Here is a 21246-nt window from a genome sequence, read left to right on the forward strand (position 1 = left end):
TCTTAAACCCTGCTGACTGGCATTGACAATAGCCAAATAAATTGATCACAAGATGTAACAAACTAGATCTTAATATTAATTTAATACCAAACAGAAAAAAACCAATAAACTTGCGCCAAAGATGTTATACCACAAAACATGAGATGTAAAAATTAGTAGACCATTTCCAGATTTTGACAATTAATGTCTCTTCAATGATGGTAGGGATCAAAATGGTATTTGAAAGGCCATATAATTTACCTCAATTTAGGATAGACTCTTGAATTTTAAAGAGTCGAGATAGGATGAACGAATTATATAAACCGGAGGAAATATATATAAAACAAGACTAAACCGATAAAAACAAAAACAAGTATTCATCGAAAACGACGTTCAAACCTGTAATATATAAATTGTAATATTCCTTTTAAAAAATCAGCAAGTGTATTTGTAAGCATTTTATTGATAAAAGTTGCTAAGATCAATTTCGTATAAAACAAATAAAAAAATAACCGAAAATCGATGTTAATTGTTCACTGGCCTTGAATCATACAAACTAATTCAACAGAAATTATCAGATTGCAAGCAATACATAACATAAGTTTCAATTTTGGAATAATCATTGTAATACTGGTATATCGTATTCGATTCTACAAACTTTAAGTTTAAAAAAAAGCCAACTACAGTAGAAATTACATTATTGTTAGTAGAAAATAAGTACAAAACATCTAACAAATATATTAGAAAAATACGTAAAAAGCAATATTTTTATCTATATATACAATACAAAAATATAACAATTATAACAAGTATAACTATAGAAAAATGTCCATCTCTTTAATTTAATGACCATGGTTATCGTATGTAAAATGAAATTAATTTCTTATCTGGTAGTTCACTATGACTTTTCCCCCAAAAAGTGACTAATTTTTCATACAATAGTTTTGAACCCTTAACATACATAAAATATTGATTTTTATGCTCTTTTGCTAAAACTTTGATTAAAATTGATAACGTCCACTTTCATTAGATAAACAACAAAACAATAGAAAGTAATAAATATAAAAAAAACAAAATTCATATATTCTTAAATAATCAAACATATAAGAACATTTTACAACCACATGAATACATCACATATATTAGTCATGCGCATACAATTTGTGATGAATATGAATATTTCCATTTAGAGTCAATGCTTTTAATTTGTAAAGACGTGTGTGCCGGTGATACCCATAGGTTCCTTAAGAACACGAGAACTAATTCCTGTAGCATGTCTTGTTTAATACTAACATAGGCTTGCATCGAGAATACTGAAAATCTTGCATATGACATTTATAATTGACCTATATATTGACACTAACAGTATCAATCATAGGTCGGCTTTGTTTTCAGTATTCTGCTTTCTTTTATCCCTGAGATTTGTATGGTGAAAGCATGCTTGTTTACTGGGTATACTGGCCTGACAATGATTAAAATGATATCAATCTTTTCTAGCTGTTATAATGTTCAACATGCATGCAATGAAAATATGGCTGCAACTAATAGCTTGGGAAAACATACAAAACTGTCAAATATAAAATGAAAAAAAAATCATATGATAGGAAGCTACATGCAAGAGAGGTAAAATAAATATCTAGTACACATGTTATATTAAATAATATATATTATGTAAAAGAGTAACATAATAAACTGATCTAATGCAAAACATCCAACACACAGGTTTTCTAAACATACTATATATTTCAAACATAACTACAATTGGACATTTTAGTACAGGCACTTAATAAATAAAATTCGCATGCTCCAATGGAAAAGCAGGAAAAGGGATAGTTAGTTATGACAATGCTACAGGAGATATCACAATTATTGATCAAAATGTTCTAATGTTTTTAAGGTCTCTTGATATCATTTCGTCCAAGTTGTATATATTCTGGCGCTGGTCCTCCTGTTTGTCCTGGTGCAAAGTTACAAAATTCACAATATCCTGGTGGACCTGATGGTCCAATAGGACCTCTTCTGCCTGGAACGCCATGCACACCTGGTGCTCCCCGTTCACCTGGTCTACCCTGGACGCCTTCACCAGGCGGTCCAGCTGGACCTGCAATGCACAGATGAATTATTAAGCTTTTGTCTAATAAGGCATCGATTTAAATGGGTAAAATCAAAGAAATGCCATCACCGGATAAGATTATAAAAGATATTAAGTTGAAATATGGTCTTTAAATTGGACTATAATATCTTAAAATATAAAAGTGACATTAAATCTGTTATTAATAAATACAAATGTGAACGTATTTCATGGAAAATGTTAACTATCTTACCAGGTGCACCGGATTCACCCATTCTTCCATCTCTTCCAGCGCCTGTCTCGCCCCGTTCTCCAATAGGACCCTGTTGTCCCGGAGGTCCTGCTGGTCCTGAAGATCCTGGAACACCAGGTACTCCCATTGGTCCACGTTCACCAGTCATACCAGGGGGTCCTTTTTCGCCTAGAAAAAAATGAGTGTTATTTTTTCAACATGAATTTGTACAACCTCTTCAATCATATCGGGCTCATAGTATAGTTCGTCATACACGGGTTTCGCCAATACAAGGCTCAACAGTGGCGCTCGAAAACAATTATTTCGTCTAAGAAATGATGTTAAGGGATTACGATACAAGTTAATATTTTTATAATGTATTTTTTGACTGCCGTCACGAAGTAAAATAAAGAGTGAAAATAGGTACTCCTGATCGTAATATGAAAAGCATAGTTACATTACTTGAGTAAATAAAATGTTAATCAAATACATTTATTTTTTTTATTTTGTGATGCCCCGTTCTTATCATGATTACTAAGTTTCATATTAAAGAATGGCCAATGTAGATTGAAATTCTTTTGACGAGACAAAGTATACTTTATAAGGAAAACCCAAACATATTTTGACTAACATTTAGAAACTGACACCGAGGATCTGTTGAGAATACGCTTACTCTTACAGATTATCTGAGATTACCCTTGGTTTTTGGTGGGGTTCATGATGCACAGTCTTTAATTTCTAGGTAGAGTTTTGTAGTCTTTGTGGTTTGTATTTTCCATGTGTTTTTTTTTTTATTAGCGGTTGTATCTCGATCCCTCCTAGATTTCTTAATATTGATTGTCCTGTTGGTATGCTCCGTATCTTTTTAAATATTCAATAACAGATGTAGACACATTAATAGCAAATAATCTTAATTTATGTTTTAATGCGTCTCCTCTTAGGTCTTTATGTACACTTTTTACTAACCTGGTTCTCCAAATCTGCCGGGTGGACCTTGTTTTCCTGTCACACCAACTCCAGGAGGACCTGGTGGACCTTTTAGACCTGCAACCAATTCTTCATAGTTTTCTACAAACAAATAAACAGTGTAATTTAAGAATATGTGAAACATAATTTCATTTAAAAATATTGTATGAGGTTTCAAAACTTTCATACTAGTAACACGTGTACATGCTAAGACTGCTGTGTACGTAATTAAGAACAGTATATTCGACGACAGCTTCATTCCATTCTAATTTACATACAAAAATATAATATAAACACTTGGAAAATCCCTTTTTTGATGTTATCAGTATCATAGATTTCATTAATCTCTATTATAATAGCTTTTGAAATTTAACATATCCATACCTACAATGGATATCACCAATAAATTATTAAATTGATGTGTATATTACCTCTTAATAGTTGGAAGCATAACTCCTTTATTTCGCTTTCTGGAATGCTTTTCCCCTAAAACAAACATCGAAAAATTCATTAGATAAATGTATTAGATATGTCATGTTTTTTTTCAATTTAGATGGATATAGCATGCATTTTCTTATTGCATCAAATCATTCAGAGCTAATCTAGCTTATTTCATGTTTTTTTTTTCAAGTATTCTAATTTCTTCTCTTTTTGAAAAAAAATTGATTTGCTTTTTATATCTTGACTCATTCCAAATAAAAAAAAAAAAAATTGGCTGAGCAATGGATAAATATATAAAATGTCTTTCACTACTGCAATATGAATACCATATGATCGAAATTAGATTGTTTATAGGACAAATAAAGATACAGAAAATATGAACACATGCAAAACATATCGCGCACATTCCGGAAATTACAAATACAACGGTTTCAGTATCGATTTCTTCTTTTGACATTGCGTATAAAACTTACTGGTAATCCTGGCATGCCTGGCATACCATTTTGACCCCTTAAGCCTGTAGGTCCATTTTGACCGGGTGGTCCAGAAAGACCAGGAACCCCTGGAGCTCCCTGTCCTCCGGCTGGTCCACGGCTTCCTCCAGGACCTCTCACACCTGGCTGCAAAACAATATATCAGTTTGAATACAAGTTGAAGTAAAAATAAAAATATATTAAATTATATGATCCAAAATATGTATATATATTAGTGTCATGGACGATTGCATAATCTGTAGATAAAATTGTTTTGTAATGCTATATAATGTATTAGATTTTGCACAGTTTGTTATATTTGAGATGCAATCACTCACTGAAATGTGGATTTTGGATTGACAGTACATCATCTGTACATCTTGAAGAAAATTTAAAAAAAATTGCAAGACTTTTCTTTGTGTCTCTGAGAAAGCTATCTGTGTGTGAAACAAACTCATCAAATGTTCAAGCCTGATAGATCAGAGCCGAAAGATTCCATAAACATATTCAACTCCATAAGAAATAAAAAAAACCACTTACCACACCTGGAGCTCCGGCTTGACCAGATGGACCCTGTAAAATATAATAGTATGTTACTATGTTGTTCATGAGTTAAAATGAAACACAGAATGTCATATTTTACTATATTTCATATATTTCAAGATGTCAACATAGTTATAATAAATTGCTGCAGTAACTATTGAAATAAAGTTCATAAACATATGTATTAAATATATTGAAATCACTTCCTTTTCTCATAGAAAAAACAAAGCGGTTCTTGAAATCAAATACAACTTACAGGAGGTCCTAGCGGTCCACGTAACCCGACATCTTTATCTGCATGACTAATGAAAGCAGTCTGAAAAATAAAAACAATGACTATAGCATTTCATGAAGATCATCCTTTTATAAAGGCGAAAGTATCAATGGATAAAACACATAAATGTTATAAAATTACACTTAAGATAATAAGATGACATTAGAAACAAGCCATATTCGTCATCGATGTAAGATTATAAATAAACTCATCATAGATAACAGGATTTAATTGTGTATCTAAGCATCAGGCTAACCTTATAACCTAATAATTTTTTTTGGAGAAAAGTATTGTTGAAAATGATACATGTATGAGAAGAAGGACGAAAGATACCAAAGGGACAGTCAAACTCATAAATCTAAAACAAACTGACAACGCCATGGCTAAAAATGAAAAAGACAAACAGAAAAACAATAGTACAGATGACACAACATAGAACACTAAAGAATAAACAACACGAACCCCACCAAAAACTAGGGGTGATCTCAGGTGCTCCGGAAGGGTAAGCAGATCCTGCTCCACTTGCGGCACCCGTCGTGTTGCTTATGTGATTACAAATCCGGTAAATAGTCTAATTCGGTAGGTCAAATTCATGAAAGGGAAGGGGATTGTAGTTACGACGTAAGGAACATATCCGATATCATTTGTGAAACGGTTATTCCATAACGGTCAACCAACTCGTGATGGCGTCCGTAAAATTTACGAAGGGATGATTTATGAAGTTGCTTTGACATCGTTATTGAATTTCTGGACAAAATCAGATTGCAATTGCAGCTCTTTAATTGTCTGGCGTATATATAAAATTTAGTCCTGGTATCTATGATGAGTTTATTTATTGATAAAGTAATACTTTCTATATCGATGTCTCAGAGATAATATTCCATCAATTCATTCACTCTTTTCAGGTGTTGACATTCTAACTACTAGTAATCTTCCAAATATTAAAACTTGTATACCCATAACATATAGCTGCTTTAAAGTTGAGTACACTTAACCATTTTCTTATCTGAAACAATAATAATTCATGCAGAATACTATTGATTCATATTAAAGCGTAAGCTACCAGTTTTCGTGGATATCGTGGTAACAAGTTGATCAAGAATTTAAATTTTGATTAAAAAAAGTTTGAATGCAGACTTTGTCAAAACCACGAAATCAAATATTCAAGAAATGCATCTTTCCTCAATCTACGAATATTGATACACACGAAAATAAGTGAATCCACAATGCATTCGTCTACGACTCGTTTTCGAGAAGATGATAAAAAAGTAAAGTATTTTGCACTATAAGTATATAAACATGCTTTAATACTACTTACCCAATCAACCTTATCTCCGGGTGGTCCAGGTGGACCCTAAAATAAAAAAAGAATATGAAATAGATGAAAATATGTTCCACAAAAGTAAATTAACAAAAATACCGAACTCAGAGGGAAATTAAAAACGTCCCTGGTCAAATGGCAAAATTAAAAGCTCAGACACATCCAACAAATGGATAACAACTGTCAAATCACTGACTTGGTACATGTATTTTCTCATGTAAAAAATAATTGATTTGGTCAAGTTTTATAGCTGGCTCAACCTCTCATTGGTATGACAGTCGTAAAGCAGCAAATAAAGATATCAAACAAAAAATAGCATTGAATATGGTACACACATATTACTTGTGAGGGATATAAAAATAACAATGAGTAGCCTATATTGATAAGATATACATACCGGTGGACCTGAACCACCAGGCTGTCCAACAGGTCCCATTGGCCCACTCGGTCCCATTGGTCCCATTGATCCCTGCAATAAAAGAACATATGTAAACAATTTTTTTTTTATAAATAATACATTTTAGTTGTAAAACTGGTCGTTATTATACATTTTGATCGTAGAACAAACTTGTATATTCGGAGGGCCTAATGAGTCAAGTATTTTAAGTGGTTCAATACGGCATCACTAGCATTTCATCACTGGGTTGTAAGTTCGAACCCTGTTCATGGCAAGTGTGTTTGACTTAAATCTGAATTGAATATGATTGTCGTTGTTCCTGTAGTTCAGATTTCTTCATGAGCACTCTGGTTAAAAATGAACTACCAAGCTGAAAAGAAAACTAATTAAAAAAAAAATACGTTGGACCCTTTGAGATATATATAAAAAATTGATAAGATCCGATTTCTAAAAAAATTATAATTAACCAGCTGATAAGCAAATAATATTGTCTATAAATACCATACTGATATTCTGTTAGCTTGTTTTACACTTATTGAATTGTGATAAGGTTAACACTAACAACTTTATTGGCCTTGTGTTATTCATATATACTTTATTTACAGTAAATAAACCATTGATTCTCGTTTTTTCAAAATTTCAGGCGAATGGTTTCTGGTAAAAAATTGTATTACCATACCGAGGTATTCATAGATGAGCAAGTCGATAATAGCTCCATACCTTGTAATTTTAAAACAAGTTTCTATTTTATGTTGATGTCCATATTGTGAGAACATTGATCTTTGCGAGTAATTTAATAATTTGAAAGCAGACTTTGATGATTTCCGTGAGAGACCCCCAGTTATGGGTTATTTTACAGTATGCATATTGATTTTTTGTCCCCACATTTCAGTAATAGACATTACCCTGCGAATAAGCAGAACCAACGCAATAAATCAATTAATTAATGGTTGTCCAAAGATAAAACTGAATGAAAAAATCCCGGAAAATACGATTGCAAAATTATTAACCAGAGTAACAGTTCTTGGTATTTTTAACTGAAAAATAGCCCGTGAAAGAAAATTATGTAACAAAACCACAAGTAAATTTTTCATTAATTTTTCATTTAATTACACTGCGAACAAAGCTTTTTCATCAGTTTTGTTATGATTATTTAAAATCAAATAATGTCGCTTTTCACCAATACTAATTTTTGAAGAAAAAAAAGTACCCCTTTTACAAAATATTCTTCAATCAATTCTAAGATTTAAACAATGGCTACGATGAAATGACCATACATATTATATCCAAACATTAATTTTAGAATACAAGACTGGATGAGATGAACGTTACATACATATATCTATTTTAATACACAACCATTATTTATCGGCTGACCCAATGCAGTCAGAATATTGTAGAACTTATAATTTGCAATAAGATTGAAGATACGTTTATCTTTGTAGATACATAATGACTTACCGGCCTTCCATCCGGTCCTGACGGTCCTCGAATCCCAGGAAGTCCTGCAGCGCCTTGATCACCCTGCATTGATAAAGACAATTCACTATCTTTCAAGTATTTTTCTAAACTATTTTCTTTTAAAACTAATTTTTCTTCTAATTTTCCTACAGTCTGATTTAATTGTTGTTCTAACTCCTTATGCTTTTTAGCTTTTAATTCTAGTCTTTGTAATCTCGACTTTTGTTTCCTTTCTAATCTCATCTTTTGCTTTCTTGCAAGACGTTCCTCCCGTTTATGAAAACATTCAAAATAGTTTAAACAGAAAATTGCTATAACAAAAACTAACGATTGTCCTCTTATACTGAACTTCATTTTCAAATCTTAAAAGTTAACGAATAAAAAATATGGAATGCGATGATTGTCTTAAAGATGTTATGTAAAAATGACAGTTTAGTTCCATGGACTTTCATTATGTAAGGTCTATTTTAGCAATACGCATGTGCATAAACTTTAGCAAATAATATTCGAAGACTAAAATAAATCAAAGGATTTCCTTAATTGTTAGAATTGCAAAGATACACCCAGACCTAGAAAAGACAAATCTTTTTAATTAGCCTTTCTCTTCACGTGTCAGATATCAACCATAAAATACTCCCCTAGTTTATATCGTGAGAAATGCTTGATACGAAACAGATATAACAGTTTTAGGCTAATTTAATTGTTATGTCTGTCCAGAACCGTCTTTGTGGTAATTTTACACTCTTTTCAAATTAATGAAATTCTTTAAAAGAAGTAGAAATAAATAATTTGAAGGCATGCACAAAGGTATAAACTTTATCTGTTTCGTAAGACATGCATTTTGAATTTAAGGCTTTGTATAAATACAATGACCATTTTAAAACTTTGGCTAAATGAACAGTATTTGATAACAAAGCTTGTATAATATCAAAGTTTATCACTTCGAAATTATGTATTAGAACACGTAACTTCTGTACCAACAAAAGCAGAACATTAGAACAACAATAAGACATCATTCAGGACAAACGAAAGATGTTGCATACCCTAGACAAACGAGAGTAAGCATTCATAAACGAGGAAATCCGAGTTGTCTCATGTGCAATTTAGAGTTTATGAAACAGTTCATTATCAATCAAATATGTTATAATTTCAAAACTAAAAACAAAACAGAAGTTTCGGTTATTTTACACTTCCAACTTAGAATTGAAGGCACATATCAAAACATGATACACTTTCCTTTTACATTTCTTTATTGGTTAAAGGAAAAAGAAACAAATATGTAAAGTCCACAGCACAACAGTGACTGATTGATATATATGTATAGTCTATATCAAGCTAAAATTCAACCAATAACGACTTTTCATAAGTCAATGAATACAGGATGCAAATGACTTATGCAAAGCAAGAAGTTGCACATTTTCGTGTAGCTAAATAATTTTGGAATCTTAAGGAAAAAATACTCTACAATAGTACAAAAACATTTAAAAAATACCAAACTTCAAGGTTAATTAAAAAAGGGGAATTCCATACAACCTGACAAAATCAAACGCTTCACTTTTTCATATTTATCACCCATCGGAACGATTTAAAAATAATTGCCATACTCCTGACTTAGTACAGGTATTTCTAAAAAAAAAAGGCGGATTAACTAAACCTTACTTCCGTATTACAGTTGTTTACATTATATTGACAACATTAGGTATCAAATCACAATTGTGGAAATGTCCGTCCACCTTGTTGAGTTCAAAATTTCAGAGCAATGATAATATTCATTAGAAAATAAAAGATAATTGCAAAATATTTTAATATTTCACAGGTTTTTTTTATTCTCCTATTGTACCATGAAAAGATACACTTATCGGAACATCATTGCGAATAGAAAAAAAACCCAAACAAACAACATTTCACAAAACCCAAACAAAAACATAAAGATGGAACACACAAACTCGACTTACATTTAATGGGATAGTAAGGTAAACATTTTAAAAAAGTAGTGACAACACAAATAGTTCTTATAACAAATCATGAACTGAATTAAAGTTCTGTAAATCTTATCTTAAAAAGTTGCATACATTTTAAACTTAATTAACAATATGCATAACTAACCGTCAAATGGTTCCTTCGTATTTCTTATTTTGTTAAAAGGGAAGTTAATTTTTAGTAATTCTATTTATTTCAAATAATTATAATTTACAGTTACATTTCAAAAGACCTCATCACAGAGGCACAGAAAAGATTTTTTTCTGTTGCCTCTCAAATTACAGGATGGACAATATGATTGTATAATGCATTTATTTTAATAGTATTATATAAAAAGTCCCTTTAAGACCAGATACAGCGTAATGTTGCACATCCTAAACTCTCCTAGTAATTAACCTTAAACCTAATAAAACAATTGTATCTCTGTTATTTTTTCTTTTCATACAAAAGATTTCGAAACTTGTTAGAATCTGTTTTCCGGAGGAAACATATGTACTGTTTGAATTATGATCACACCTGTTCTATATTTTTTCTTTTAATTGAAGTAAAGAGAATATATCCTTTTGAATTAAGAATATAATGCAATAAATGATAACGTGGTGAAAATCTGCATTTTTATTGCAAGTTAAAAAAGAGCAAATGGCAAATTAGCATTGCACAGTTTCCTGTCGATCAATCCGTGTTCCTATTTTGAACATCGATAAAGTTCTGTTGCCTCTAATTTTATAATAACCTTGAAATGAAATCCCAAGTTTATAAAACTTCACTTTTAGCTTTTAAAATGAAAATTACATTTTTAAAACTTGGTGCGTCTGAAGAGATTTTCTGAAATAACTTCAGCATCAACGCTTAACTCATAGATCGAACAACCAAATGTGTATAAATATTTGATAACTTGAGGGGTATGCGAGTAAATAGACCTTGAAAGAATAATCAATTACACCTAAGGTCTACGGTGATTTTTTGTCTTATGGAGTTTATTTTTAGGGGAACATAGCGACACAGCAAAATTCATCTGGTCTGGTAAAAAGTTCCACGAGAAGGATTGATATCTGACTATGGAAACGGCATCTTCTTTTAAGTTTTATAATCAAAGCATGAGCGTTGACATATCAAAATCAATAGGCAACATTGTCAATATCTATATTTGGTCATGTGACTTACCTTTTCTCCTTCCATTCCTGGCACACCTGGTTCACCAATATTTCCTATATCTCCCTATAAATTATCAAAGGATACATCATTACTTAATAGTGCATTTGTTTAAAAACAATCGCGGAACATTATTTAGTATTAAATGTAACCGGCTGTATATGTGCCGGTAATTAATATATGTTATATGAACGTTATTATTGTATACGGGTATAAACGTTTGCCTTGAATTTGAATAACTTTATATTTATTATTTCATTATATTCAGACTTTCTTCTCAGTTGTTTTTAACGTAACTTCAATTCAATGATCTCGAAAGATACGATGTTGTTACTGCTTCAACATTATACCATAAACATCATATCGCTTTACTTTTTGTTATACATAGAACAGCAATTGATTTGTTTTTAATAAAAGACATGAATCATATTTCAATTATCAGGTTTAGATAATTTTCAACTGTATGTGCAATCATTTTGCTTTAAAGAAAATAGCATTTGAAGAATAATAATTATCTGTACTTTTTACTTTGATTTCGACAGTGGAATGACCTGGGTATAATTCAATAAAAACCCAAAGAATAAGAAATATATATACAGTATCATTGACAATAAGTTTCCGTTTACTTGAAAGAAATATGTACTTTTGTTTAGTTTAATAGTATCCAAGTGAAACCGTGCATATATAGCTGAGAAATATGAGGCAAATGAATAATTGAGAATGGAAAAGGGAAATATGTCAAACAGACAACAACCCTAGATCAAATATCAGGACGCGTATCATATGTATTCAGTTTCATTTAATCTTTACAGTTTGATTTCTTCAATGTTTTATTTTCATCGTAGACTTCTTAGTATAAAAGTACAACAAACAGTAAAATAGTATATATTTGTTTAGGGGCCAGCTGAAGGACGCCTCCGGGTGCGGGAAGGGAATTTCTCGTTGCATTGAAGACCTGTTGTCTCTTTGACACATTCCCCATTTCCATTCTCAATTTTAATCTATCACTCGTAAACATGTCGTGAGTCTTTAAACTGAAGACGCTGCTCATAATTCCAAGACATGAAATGCACTTTGCATACCGACAAAATGATTGCTGTGAGTTCTATAATCTGTGAAAGCATGTTCCCGTTACAAAACTTCTTGTTAATTTTTATCTTATAAACTTATCGATGGTGCAGAATTTTATGCTTAATTTATTGTAAGAAATCTATTCCAGCAATGCAGCGATCTTCGAATGGTTTGCATTTAACTTTGAAGATTTGCAAGGTGAAAGTAACAGGTTCTTAAGTTCACGTTTCTATGCAACCAGCAAAGGCTTTTTATCAACTTACATGAGTTTGTTTCTATATAGGCAATCAAGTGGAATTTCAAATCGTCTGTTAATTTTAATTTAATTATCGCAAATAAAAGTAAATTTATAGGAATTCTGTCTGGTCGAATTATTCAAGGTTGATTATATGGGTAATGCTTAAAATATATCATTAATTCTTAATTCTCATGTTGGAAAATATATTGACTGAATTAGAATAAATTTGTGAATTCCATTACCTCTCAAATTGTTGTACGTATATATAAGTACTAATACAGGTTTTTTTTATTCAGAACTTTTAAAATGATATTTTGTATGGTAAAACGGAATTAGGTAAATATGAGGTTTTTTTTTATGACGTTCTACTAAAAAATTAGGATGCAGTTTAGAATCAAATAAAGGCAACAGTAGTATACCGCTGTTCGAAATTCATAAATTGATTGAGAAAAAAAAAACAAATCTGGGTTACAAGCTTTAACTGAAGGAAACACATCAAATATAAGAAATTGTATGATGAGAAGTACAACACAACAGAAACACAACATTAAAATGTAACACACACAGAAACAAACTATGATATAACAATGGCCATTTTCCTGACTTGGTACAGGATATTTTAAGAAAAAAATAGTGCGCAACGAGTCAACCTACTGGACAAACAATAATTTAAAGAATGAAAGCTTTTGAGTACTATGTCTTAAAGGAGTAGTGTTGAAAATTTGTTTAAAACGGACAGACGAAAGGATTTTTTTTTATATCTTTCTTTCTACTTCGCAGTAAAGTTGGGAACATAAACTAAATATTGCGTTACATCTCTTGAAATGAACTCATTATATATATCAGGATAAAAAATGTGTACGGTAGATGCGCGTTTCGTCTATAATAAAATAATCAGTGACGCTTGTATATAAAAGCAGTTAAATGGCAATTTAAACATGTACGAATGTTGAAGAACATTGAAGAACCAAAATTCATTTTTTTTGTATTTTATTCCTGGGGTAGGAAATTTTATGCATTTCAAAAATTTAAAGTTTTATAAACAGTTATTGTATAATTATGACTACATAAATGATAATACATGTCAGTACAGTAGTACTGACTACTGGGTTGTGATCATGTATTTTGGCGAGATGAATATTATTGTTTATTCTGTTATTATTTCGCAATCTATTCTTAGGGATTTGTTTGACCTTTACCAAATTAAAACTTCAATTAAATTAGAAATTTGTTTTAAGAAATAAACACAAAACTTAACTATATTTTTCACTCTATCGTGTCTAAATAACCGAAAGAATTTTTTTAAAAACATTATTATTCAATATTGTCTTACATAATTACATTTTCAATGTTACAAAGTAGTATTAAACTATTTGTACTTTGCGTTGAGCCTTAGTTAGAACCATAACATAGACCAGGAATTCAAGCAATTATCATTCGGATTCAGGTTAGTAGAATTGATGTCAGTAAATGATATGGTATAAGGTCAAATTAACGCCATCTTGAATCAAAATATAGCTTCGTTGGAATTTAGAAAGAACGGTTTATTTAGGTCAGGAAACCAAACAACATCAAAGGAACATTTAAGAAACATTAATTGTTATCTTTTCTAACTATACAATTAGTACATCCCAAACAGTGTTTGGATGTAAAACCTTCAGTACAGATAAAACGTATTACTTACAGTAAAACCTTCAACACAATATATATAAATTATTTAACTTACAGGTAAACCGCGTTCTCCTGGATCACCCATTGGTCCTCGCTCGCCTTCAAGTCCCTATTGGAAAAGATAGATATTCAGATTATTTACACAATATTCAAGAACAAAATATCAAATCAAAAAAATTAACGCAAACAATTTCTTCGAAAAATAATTCTAAGTTGTCTTAAAATGATGGTTTTAACAGTTCTGTTTAATTCGTTTGACATTAATGCTTTCAAACTTCTTTCTTTTGCTATTCATTGCGATGTGAAGCCATCAGTTTTATACCCGCAAATTTCTAAATTATTAACAAACAAAAATAGATCTGATTGCTTTCCAGAAAGGTACATAACTCAGAATCCGGATGGAATAGAATAACAGTTTGGGTATTTGGACACGACCGATGAATTATACTGCAATGCAATCCTTTCAGATGCACACTGTAAGTTGGAGCTGATAGTTTCAATTGATACTAGTATGATTATGCATTTCATTTTAATAGCTTAAACTGCATTGAATGCATTATATATATAGATTCCACAACTGCAACAAATTTATTGCGATATTTTCCCACTCGAGACAGTTAAATTTGAATATTTAAATCGCAAGGCTTGCCGAGCTTTTCAAATAATTAAAATTTAACTGTTGAAAGTGGAGAAATATCGTAATACACGAGTTACAGATTTAAGGAAAGTTGTGTACTTTTGATGTGACGTCATTAGGCATGGTCCCTTTATTCCTGACGTCACAATAATAAAATTCAGCAGAAAACAAGAAGATATAACGTCACAATTAAATTTCAACCAACCATTTGCCGCGAGCATATTTTTCTCACACCGGTTAGGAAATGTGAAAATAGCACAAAAATTAGAGAATCATATTTTTCATACTATTTACAATTTATGATGTGTAATAACAGATCGTACGTAATCATTTATAATATTCGAAATGAAATATGCATAGGTCTGTTCACTAATGCATTTTCTCAGTGCTGTACGAAATATATTAGTAAATGTTTCTTTGTAATAAATAATTTACCAATCTATCATTTTGTACGTACGAATCTAGAGCACACAATATACGTAATAACAACGAAAAACACGTAAATATATAATGTAGATAACGTATATGAAAGCCTCAGTAAATTTATATTTAACTCTCGCTTTGTACTTTAGCTGACGAAGAAGTTAAGAGTATATTTTGTTATACCTGAAACAATGTGAACTATTAGAGAGATTAAAATATTTTAGAATTAACTATATCGCATGTCGATCTACCCGATTTTGTTTTTTGTCCATGGATTTATGAGTTTTGAACAGCGGTATACTACTGTTGCCTTTATTTGTCGATCTAAGTATGCATCATTTAATACCATTTTCTCCTCTACATAAAGGATCATATGTTTGCAAATTAACATGCTGTAAATGGTACGTGGAAAATCAACTTGGAATTTTAATATCAATTTGAGTATAATTTGGAAATATATTCTAAACCTTATAATCAAGAATCCCAACAGTTTGTGTTATGCTGCAATTTATCGTGGACAAATCGTCAAATCGTTAAAGAGAAAAGTAGACGATTGCCCATTTGAATAATCGGGAAAATTAGGAATATCTGATTTTTAAGGTGGTACCCAACACTTTCACTTAAATTAATTTGGCTCGTTTAATTTTCCTAAAATTTTGACAAAGTATTTACTTTGACCCTAAAACAAGTATACAAAAATTTCAAAAATTTTTAACCAACCGTTTTGTCAGAAAAATTACACTGGTTATATAGCACTTTGACAAACAACAATTTTGATCATTGAGAAGCTTAATATTCCCCTTACAACACAACGTAATTAAAACGTTTAGCTGATTTTACAGAGTTATCTCCCTGTAGTGTTAGGTACCACCTTAAAGTGGAGATTTAAGCAATTGCATTGTCTGATGCTTAAGTATTTCTGTAAGTTCAGGAGTATGATCCAATTGTCCTTTTAAATATTGATACTTCATTTACAAGTCAAGTATGGTGATCAGAGTACCGTCAAGATCCGTCGATAGAAGTCTTCCAAGTTAGATAATCGAAAAAAACTGTTAAAAACTTCAAGAAATATTTCTACTGCAATGAGGATCATGCATGAAAAGTGGGTATTCATTTACAAAAAAATTATAAAAGTCATTATTTTAGTACACTTTCTTTCATCAACGAAAGATACAAATATTTATAGCACACCTTGTTCCTTCTTGAATTTAACACAGATTTTAGATGTTGTTTTTAATAGTTAAATGCACATTTCTGCAATTTCTATTTTTAACAGTTTGTTTATCACTTTGGATGTTGTACAAAAGAGGCTTGTTTCTAGAACTTGACGTATTGACTTACAGGTGGTCCTTCCCTGCCAGCTTCACCATTAGCACCTGGATGGCCTGGTTCCCCGGGTCTTCCATCTGCTCCTGCGGGTCCAGATTGACCGGGTGATCCCTGAAATTATTTTATGTCTCATTCAATTTGTACATAATAGATCCGTTTGCTTATTCATACTTATAAATCCAATTTCATAGTACAGATTCCATGATAGGAAATACATTACTTCAACTGCAATATTATAAAAAGCCCATTTATATAACCATCATAATATATGAACACACTTACAGATTCTCCTTTAGTTCCCGGTTCTCCAGAAGGTCCTGATGGCCCTGGTGATCCCTGAAAAAAGTATTTCAAAATGGTGGTCAGTACTCAAATACATTCGGTCTTTTTTTATTTATTATAACTGATTGATATTAAATCAAAATATTCTTAGTGAAGAAATGTTGAATTTAAGATAAAAGTATTCTGTTAATTTATGCTACATATGTGTAAAAATGTTGTCTAACTAATATTTAGAATACTCACTCGTGAATCTCTCTGTGTTCTATAGAATGAGGTAGCTGGGCCAGGTGGACCTGCAGGACCCTACAAATACATCGTATATACTTATCAAATATACACATTTTCTGGATTTATAGTATTCGGTCTGTTTTTCCCCTACCATTAGTTTCCAGATAAACAATTTAGCAGCAAATACAACGTACAACGTTTCTCTATTTTGATTTTGATTATGATTTTCTCTTTGTATCTCGCAACTTTTTAATTGCAGAAGTGTGTTGTTCAATTGTAAAATACAATGCTAAATTGGAATTTTATTCATTTTTCTTAGAGGCTAAAGAGACAATAGGATACACGATTGTTTAATCAATTTAGGAATAGGAAATTAACACGGAGAAAATACCTCCTTATTAAATGAAATAGATTTTTTTTCCTATCTGGTAAAAAATGATGTCTTCTTTTTTCTCTAATATAATTGCCTTTTCTAATTAAAATTTAAACGAATACGTAATAATCATGCATACCATTAGACCAGTATCTCCTTTCTGACCTGGCTGTCCATCTCTACCTGGAAGGCCCTAAAATTATCATTTAATTTTAATGTTTTAGTTATGATGTAAAAAAACATCCCCGTACAATCTTCTACAAATAGCACATATAAAACAAAACAAAATAACAAATATTCAGGTTATGAAAAGGACAATTTGCGTAATTTGCGTAATCTAGGAAGAGGAAGAGCCCATGAAAGCTACTATGCTAATAATTATGCACCCCAGACGTGCGGTGCGTTTCGTCTTAAAACATTAACCAGTGACGCTCAAATACAAAAGTTAAACGGCAAAATAAAGTACGATCTGACTAGCATTAGGGCCAAAATGTAAAAGGTTTTGCAAATACAGTTCAGATCATATATTGCTGGGGTACAAACTCCTTAGTTTTTTAAATAATGCAAGTTTTGTAAACATTTAACTTATAGATATGACAATATCAATGATAATTCATGTCAACTGGGGTGATGATACCCTCGGGGTAGAAACCTCAACCAGTGGTGCAAGAAAATAACTCATTAAAGATATCAAACTTTTACGCTAGTCTTGTGTTTGTCTACGAAAGACTCATAAGTGACGCCCGAATAAAAAAGGGACTAGTTTAAGATCAATACAGCAGAAGAGCATTGACGGTCTAAAACTCCAACAAGCTTTGCCAAATACAGCTCAGGTTATCTATTTCTGGTGAGGAAACTCATTAATATATCGATCAATATAAAGTTTTGTTAACAATTATTTTTATAGATATGAGAATATCATTGACAATTCATGTAAATACAAAACTGCTGATTTGGGGCTGGTGATACCCTCAGGGATGAAACTTCCCTTACAGTTGCAATGACACAGTGGTTGTTAATATTCTCGTCAAAGATACAAAGTTAATAATGTATAAGCTTGTCTTACACTCCTGACAATAAATATTAAAATTTAAGAGGTAAAGACAAAATAAATACCTTTAATAATAGGGTATTCAATCACAACAAATAATTACAAAGGTTCTCAATTGGTAACGTGTATAAATGATATATTTAACAGATTCTGAAAGCTAAACGCATGTATATTTACATGACTCTCCTCAGTGGCGCTCGAAACGAATAAAGAGAGTTTAAAACCAAATATGCCTTAACATCGTGCCAAATCTGAATAAAGATATCTTTACCTAGGGGAAAACGTATTTGTGTTTCAATAAGTTGTATAAACTTACTTTTAAATGTGTCAAATTATACATTTGAAAAAAATTGATACTATGTATTCGAAATGAATAGTAAGAAGGTAAAACCACAAAAAGCGTCTAAGTAAGATGGGGTAAATGTGATGCACATTTACAATCTATAATGTGACTTATAGGTGATTTAATCATAAGCTTTAGGTTTCTTACGTAACATTAAACTATAAAGTTAAAAGAAACTTCCAAGAGACATTTACACTTTCATTGATAAAACTTCAAAGTATGGCTTCCTTCGCTCTGTTTGTCTCAATTTAAAAAAAAAAATGACATTTATCTTTAATTGCATATAACAGGTACCGAATAAAGGTTTTAATAAACAACTATGTATGATGAAACTTGTAACTGAGGAAGACATCAAAGAAGAGATTCACCAATGCAGCTGTTAATGAAACTTGTATAATTAATAATTGCAGGACGTAATGGTACCAAAAAGTCAAACACACCTACTTTTAGCATCGATTAACTAGAGATCGGAGAAGTTCGGTGACAATGCTTTTTATATAGCCTTATCAACTTACAATATGTTACTTTAGATACCTAAGATAAGTTTCATATTAAAAGATACTAGAAATAACCCAATGGTTCAGTTGGGAATAGCGACTTGGTCATCCATCTGCAGCAAAAATATGCTTACAAGGTTAGTGTGACATTACAACGGTGCTTCGCGTAGGTAATGTGACGTAACACTTGTGCCTCGTATAGGTAATGCGACACATTCTTTTTATCAACTCTTTAAGTGTTCTTAAGTGAACTAGTTCCAGGTCAAATGTTTTAACCAGAGGTCAACTCAACATTAAAATGATGTACAAAATGTAAGTATTTTTGTTTGTTTTAGGTTTCCTTACCGATTCACCAGGTTCTCCTGCAAGGCCATCAAGCCCTGGAATTCCTTCTGGACCCTACAAATATAATAATCATCATTTAGTAACTTAAAAAAATAGATTCAAACATTGAACCTTTTGTAAATGTTTGATGAATCACAAAGATTCACTAGATCACTTTTTTTATGAATGCAATACAGTATTCATATTAAGAATCTGACAAAAATAAGTAAAATATTTTACCATTAACAGCAAAAGAAAATTTCGTTGTTGTTAAGAGATTTTTTTTTTCTTCTGAATATTTATTATACTAAAATAAAAGATAAATTAAAGATACATACTTGCTTTCCGTCTTTTCCGGGTAGACCATTAACTCCAGGGCCACCCTATTTTAATTGAAAAATAGACATAGGTTTAATTATTAAGCAAGCTCATTATATTTCGTTTTTAAATAATATTTGATAAATTCAAGATATCGCTTTTTCCATTTGTTTTGTCTAGTTTAAAAAAAAGTATTAAATATAGTTTTGTACTATAATTATCATATCTGAGTTATTCCCCTTTCATCAATCTTACCGGTGAACCATTATTTCCTGGTATGCCGGCAAATCCTTGGTCCCCTTTATCACCCTGCAATAAAAAGTATGACAATGATTCAATATTTCAATTTGGGTTTTTTGTGATGGAAACGTAATTTTGCCAAAACAACTCTAACCGCTATCATTCAAGGTCAGATACCGCAATTACAAGACATGACACGAACATTCGCTTTTACAATAATATATAACTTTATATAATGATTCTACGTTTAAGCTAAAATTGATAAAGTGATAAACATGTCTCCTGATGTATTATCGATACAGTGTGTAGAACGTTAGATATTTATAGAGAACAAGAATAGAAGAAATGAATTAGTTATGAATTATAATACAACCAATTATTTCTAAATACACATTCTTATTGGAATGTAAATCTTCAGCATGATCTAGATACATACTTTAGGTCCATATTCTCCTGGAAAGCCTTGTTCACCTTGTGGTCCCTGTTAGAAATATACAATAGATATTGATAAACATTTATACCACAAGCATTTGATTTTTATTATTTTTATCCTTCTTGTCTTGAATTATGAAATTCTATAAAATCGAACAAAATTTTCTGTATGTTTTTCTAATCAGTCCCATGCAGTTTTCATTAAATGTGGTATAAGTTCACTCATAAATGTTTTACATGGATATTTTTTCCAAAATTAAGGTCTTTGAAAACAGATGATATAGCTCACAAGCCCGTATACAATACCTGATATTATTACATGTTTTTTTTAACCTGTTCTTTGAAACGTTAGAATATCACACTATCTGAAGAATATTGACCCAATATAACGTTAAAGCTTTAAATTGATGGAGATTTTCCCGTTAGTTTTCTAACCATGGGTCTTTATCTTGAATAATTTTCAGATTGTCCTATATTCGAATGTCTATCTTTTTCTTTT

The 21246-nt window shown here is 31.1% G+C and overlaps 1 protein-coding gene across 2 annotated transcripts in view; it reads right to left on the reverse strand.

The window, feature by feature from the left end:
• Nucleotides 1-422: 422 nt before the first annotated feature.
• LOC134722108 (collagen alpha-1(III) chain-like) overlaps nt 423-21246 on the reverse strand; it is a 38791-nt gene continuing 17967 nt past the window's right edge. For both annotated transcript variants that reach the window (XM_063585622.1, XM_063585632.1), the window contains 20 exons: nt 20752-20796; nt 20331-20384; nt 20096-20140; nt 19779-19832; nt 17682-17735; nt 17185-17244; nt 16942-16995; nt 16672-16770; nt 14326-14379; nt 11303-11356; nt 8159-8221; nt 6698-6769; nt 6298-6333; nt 4962-5021; nt 4703-4735; nt 4163-4309; nt 3680-3734; nt 3249-3350; nt 2304-2471; nt 423-2080 (listed from right to left, as the gene is read on the reverse strand). In XM_063585622.1, the coding sequence (XP_063441692.1) occupies nt 1872-2080; nt 2304-2471; nt 3249-3350; nt 3680-3734; nt 4163-4309; nt 4703-4735; nt 4962-5021; nt 6298-6333; nt 6698-6769; nt 8159-8221; nt 11303-11356; nt 14326-14379; nt 16672-16770; nt 16942-16995; nt 17185-17244; nt 17682-17735; nt 19779-19832; nt 20096-20140; nt 20331-20384; nt 20752-20796 (1518 nt within the window). In that variant the 3' untranslated portion in view covers nt 423-1871. The remainder of the gene's footprint in view (nt 2081-2303; nt 2472-3248; nt 3351-3679; nt 3735-4162; nt 4310-4702; nt 4736-4961; nt 5022-6297; nt 6334-6697; nt 6770-8158; nt 8222-11302; nt 11357-14325; nt 14380-16671; nt 16771-16941; nt 16996-17184; nt 17245-17681; nt 17736-19778; nt 19833-20095; nt 20141-20330; nt 20385-20751; nt 20797-21246) is intronic.

The sequence above is a fragment of the Mytilus trossulus genome, chromosome 1, assembly GCF_036588685.1.
Source record: "Mytilus trossulus isolate FHL-02 chromosome 1, PNRI_Mtr1.1.1.hap1, whole genome shotgun sequence".
NCBI lineage: Eukaryota > Metazoa > Mollusca > Bivalvia > Mytilida > Mytilidae > Mytilus > Mytilus trossulus.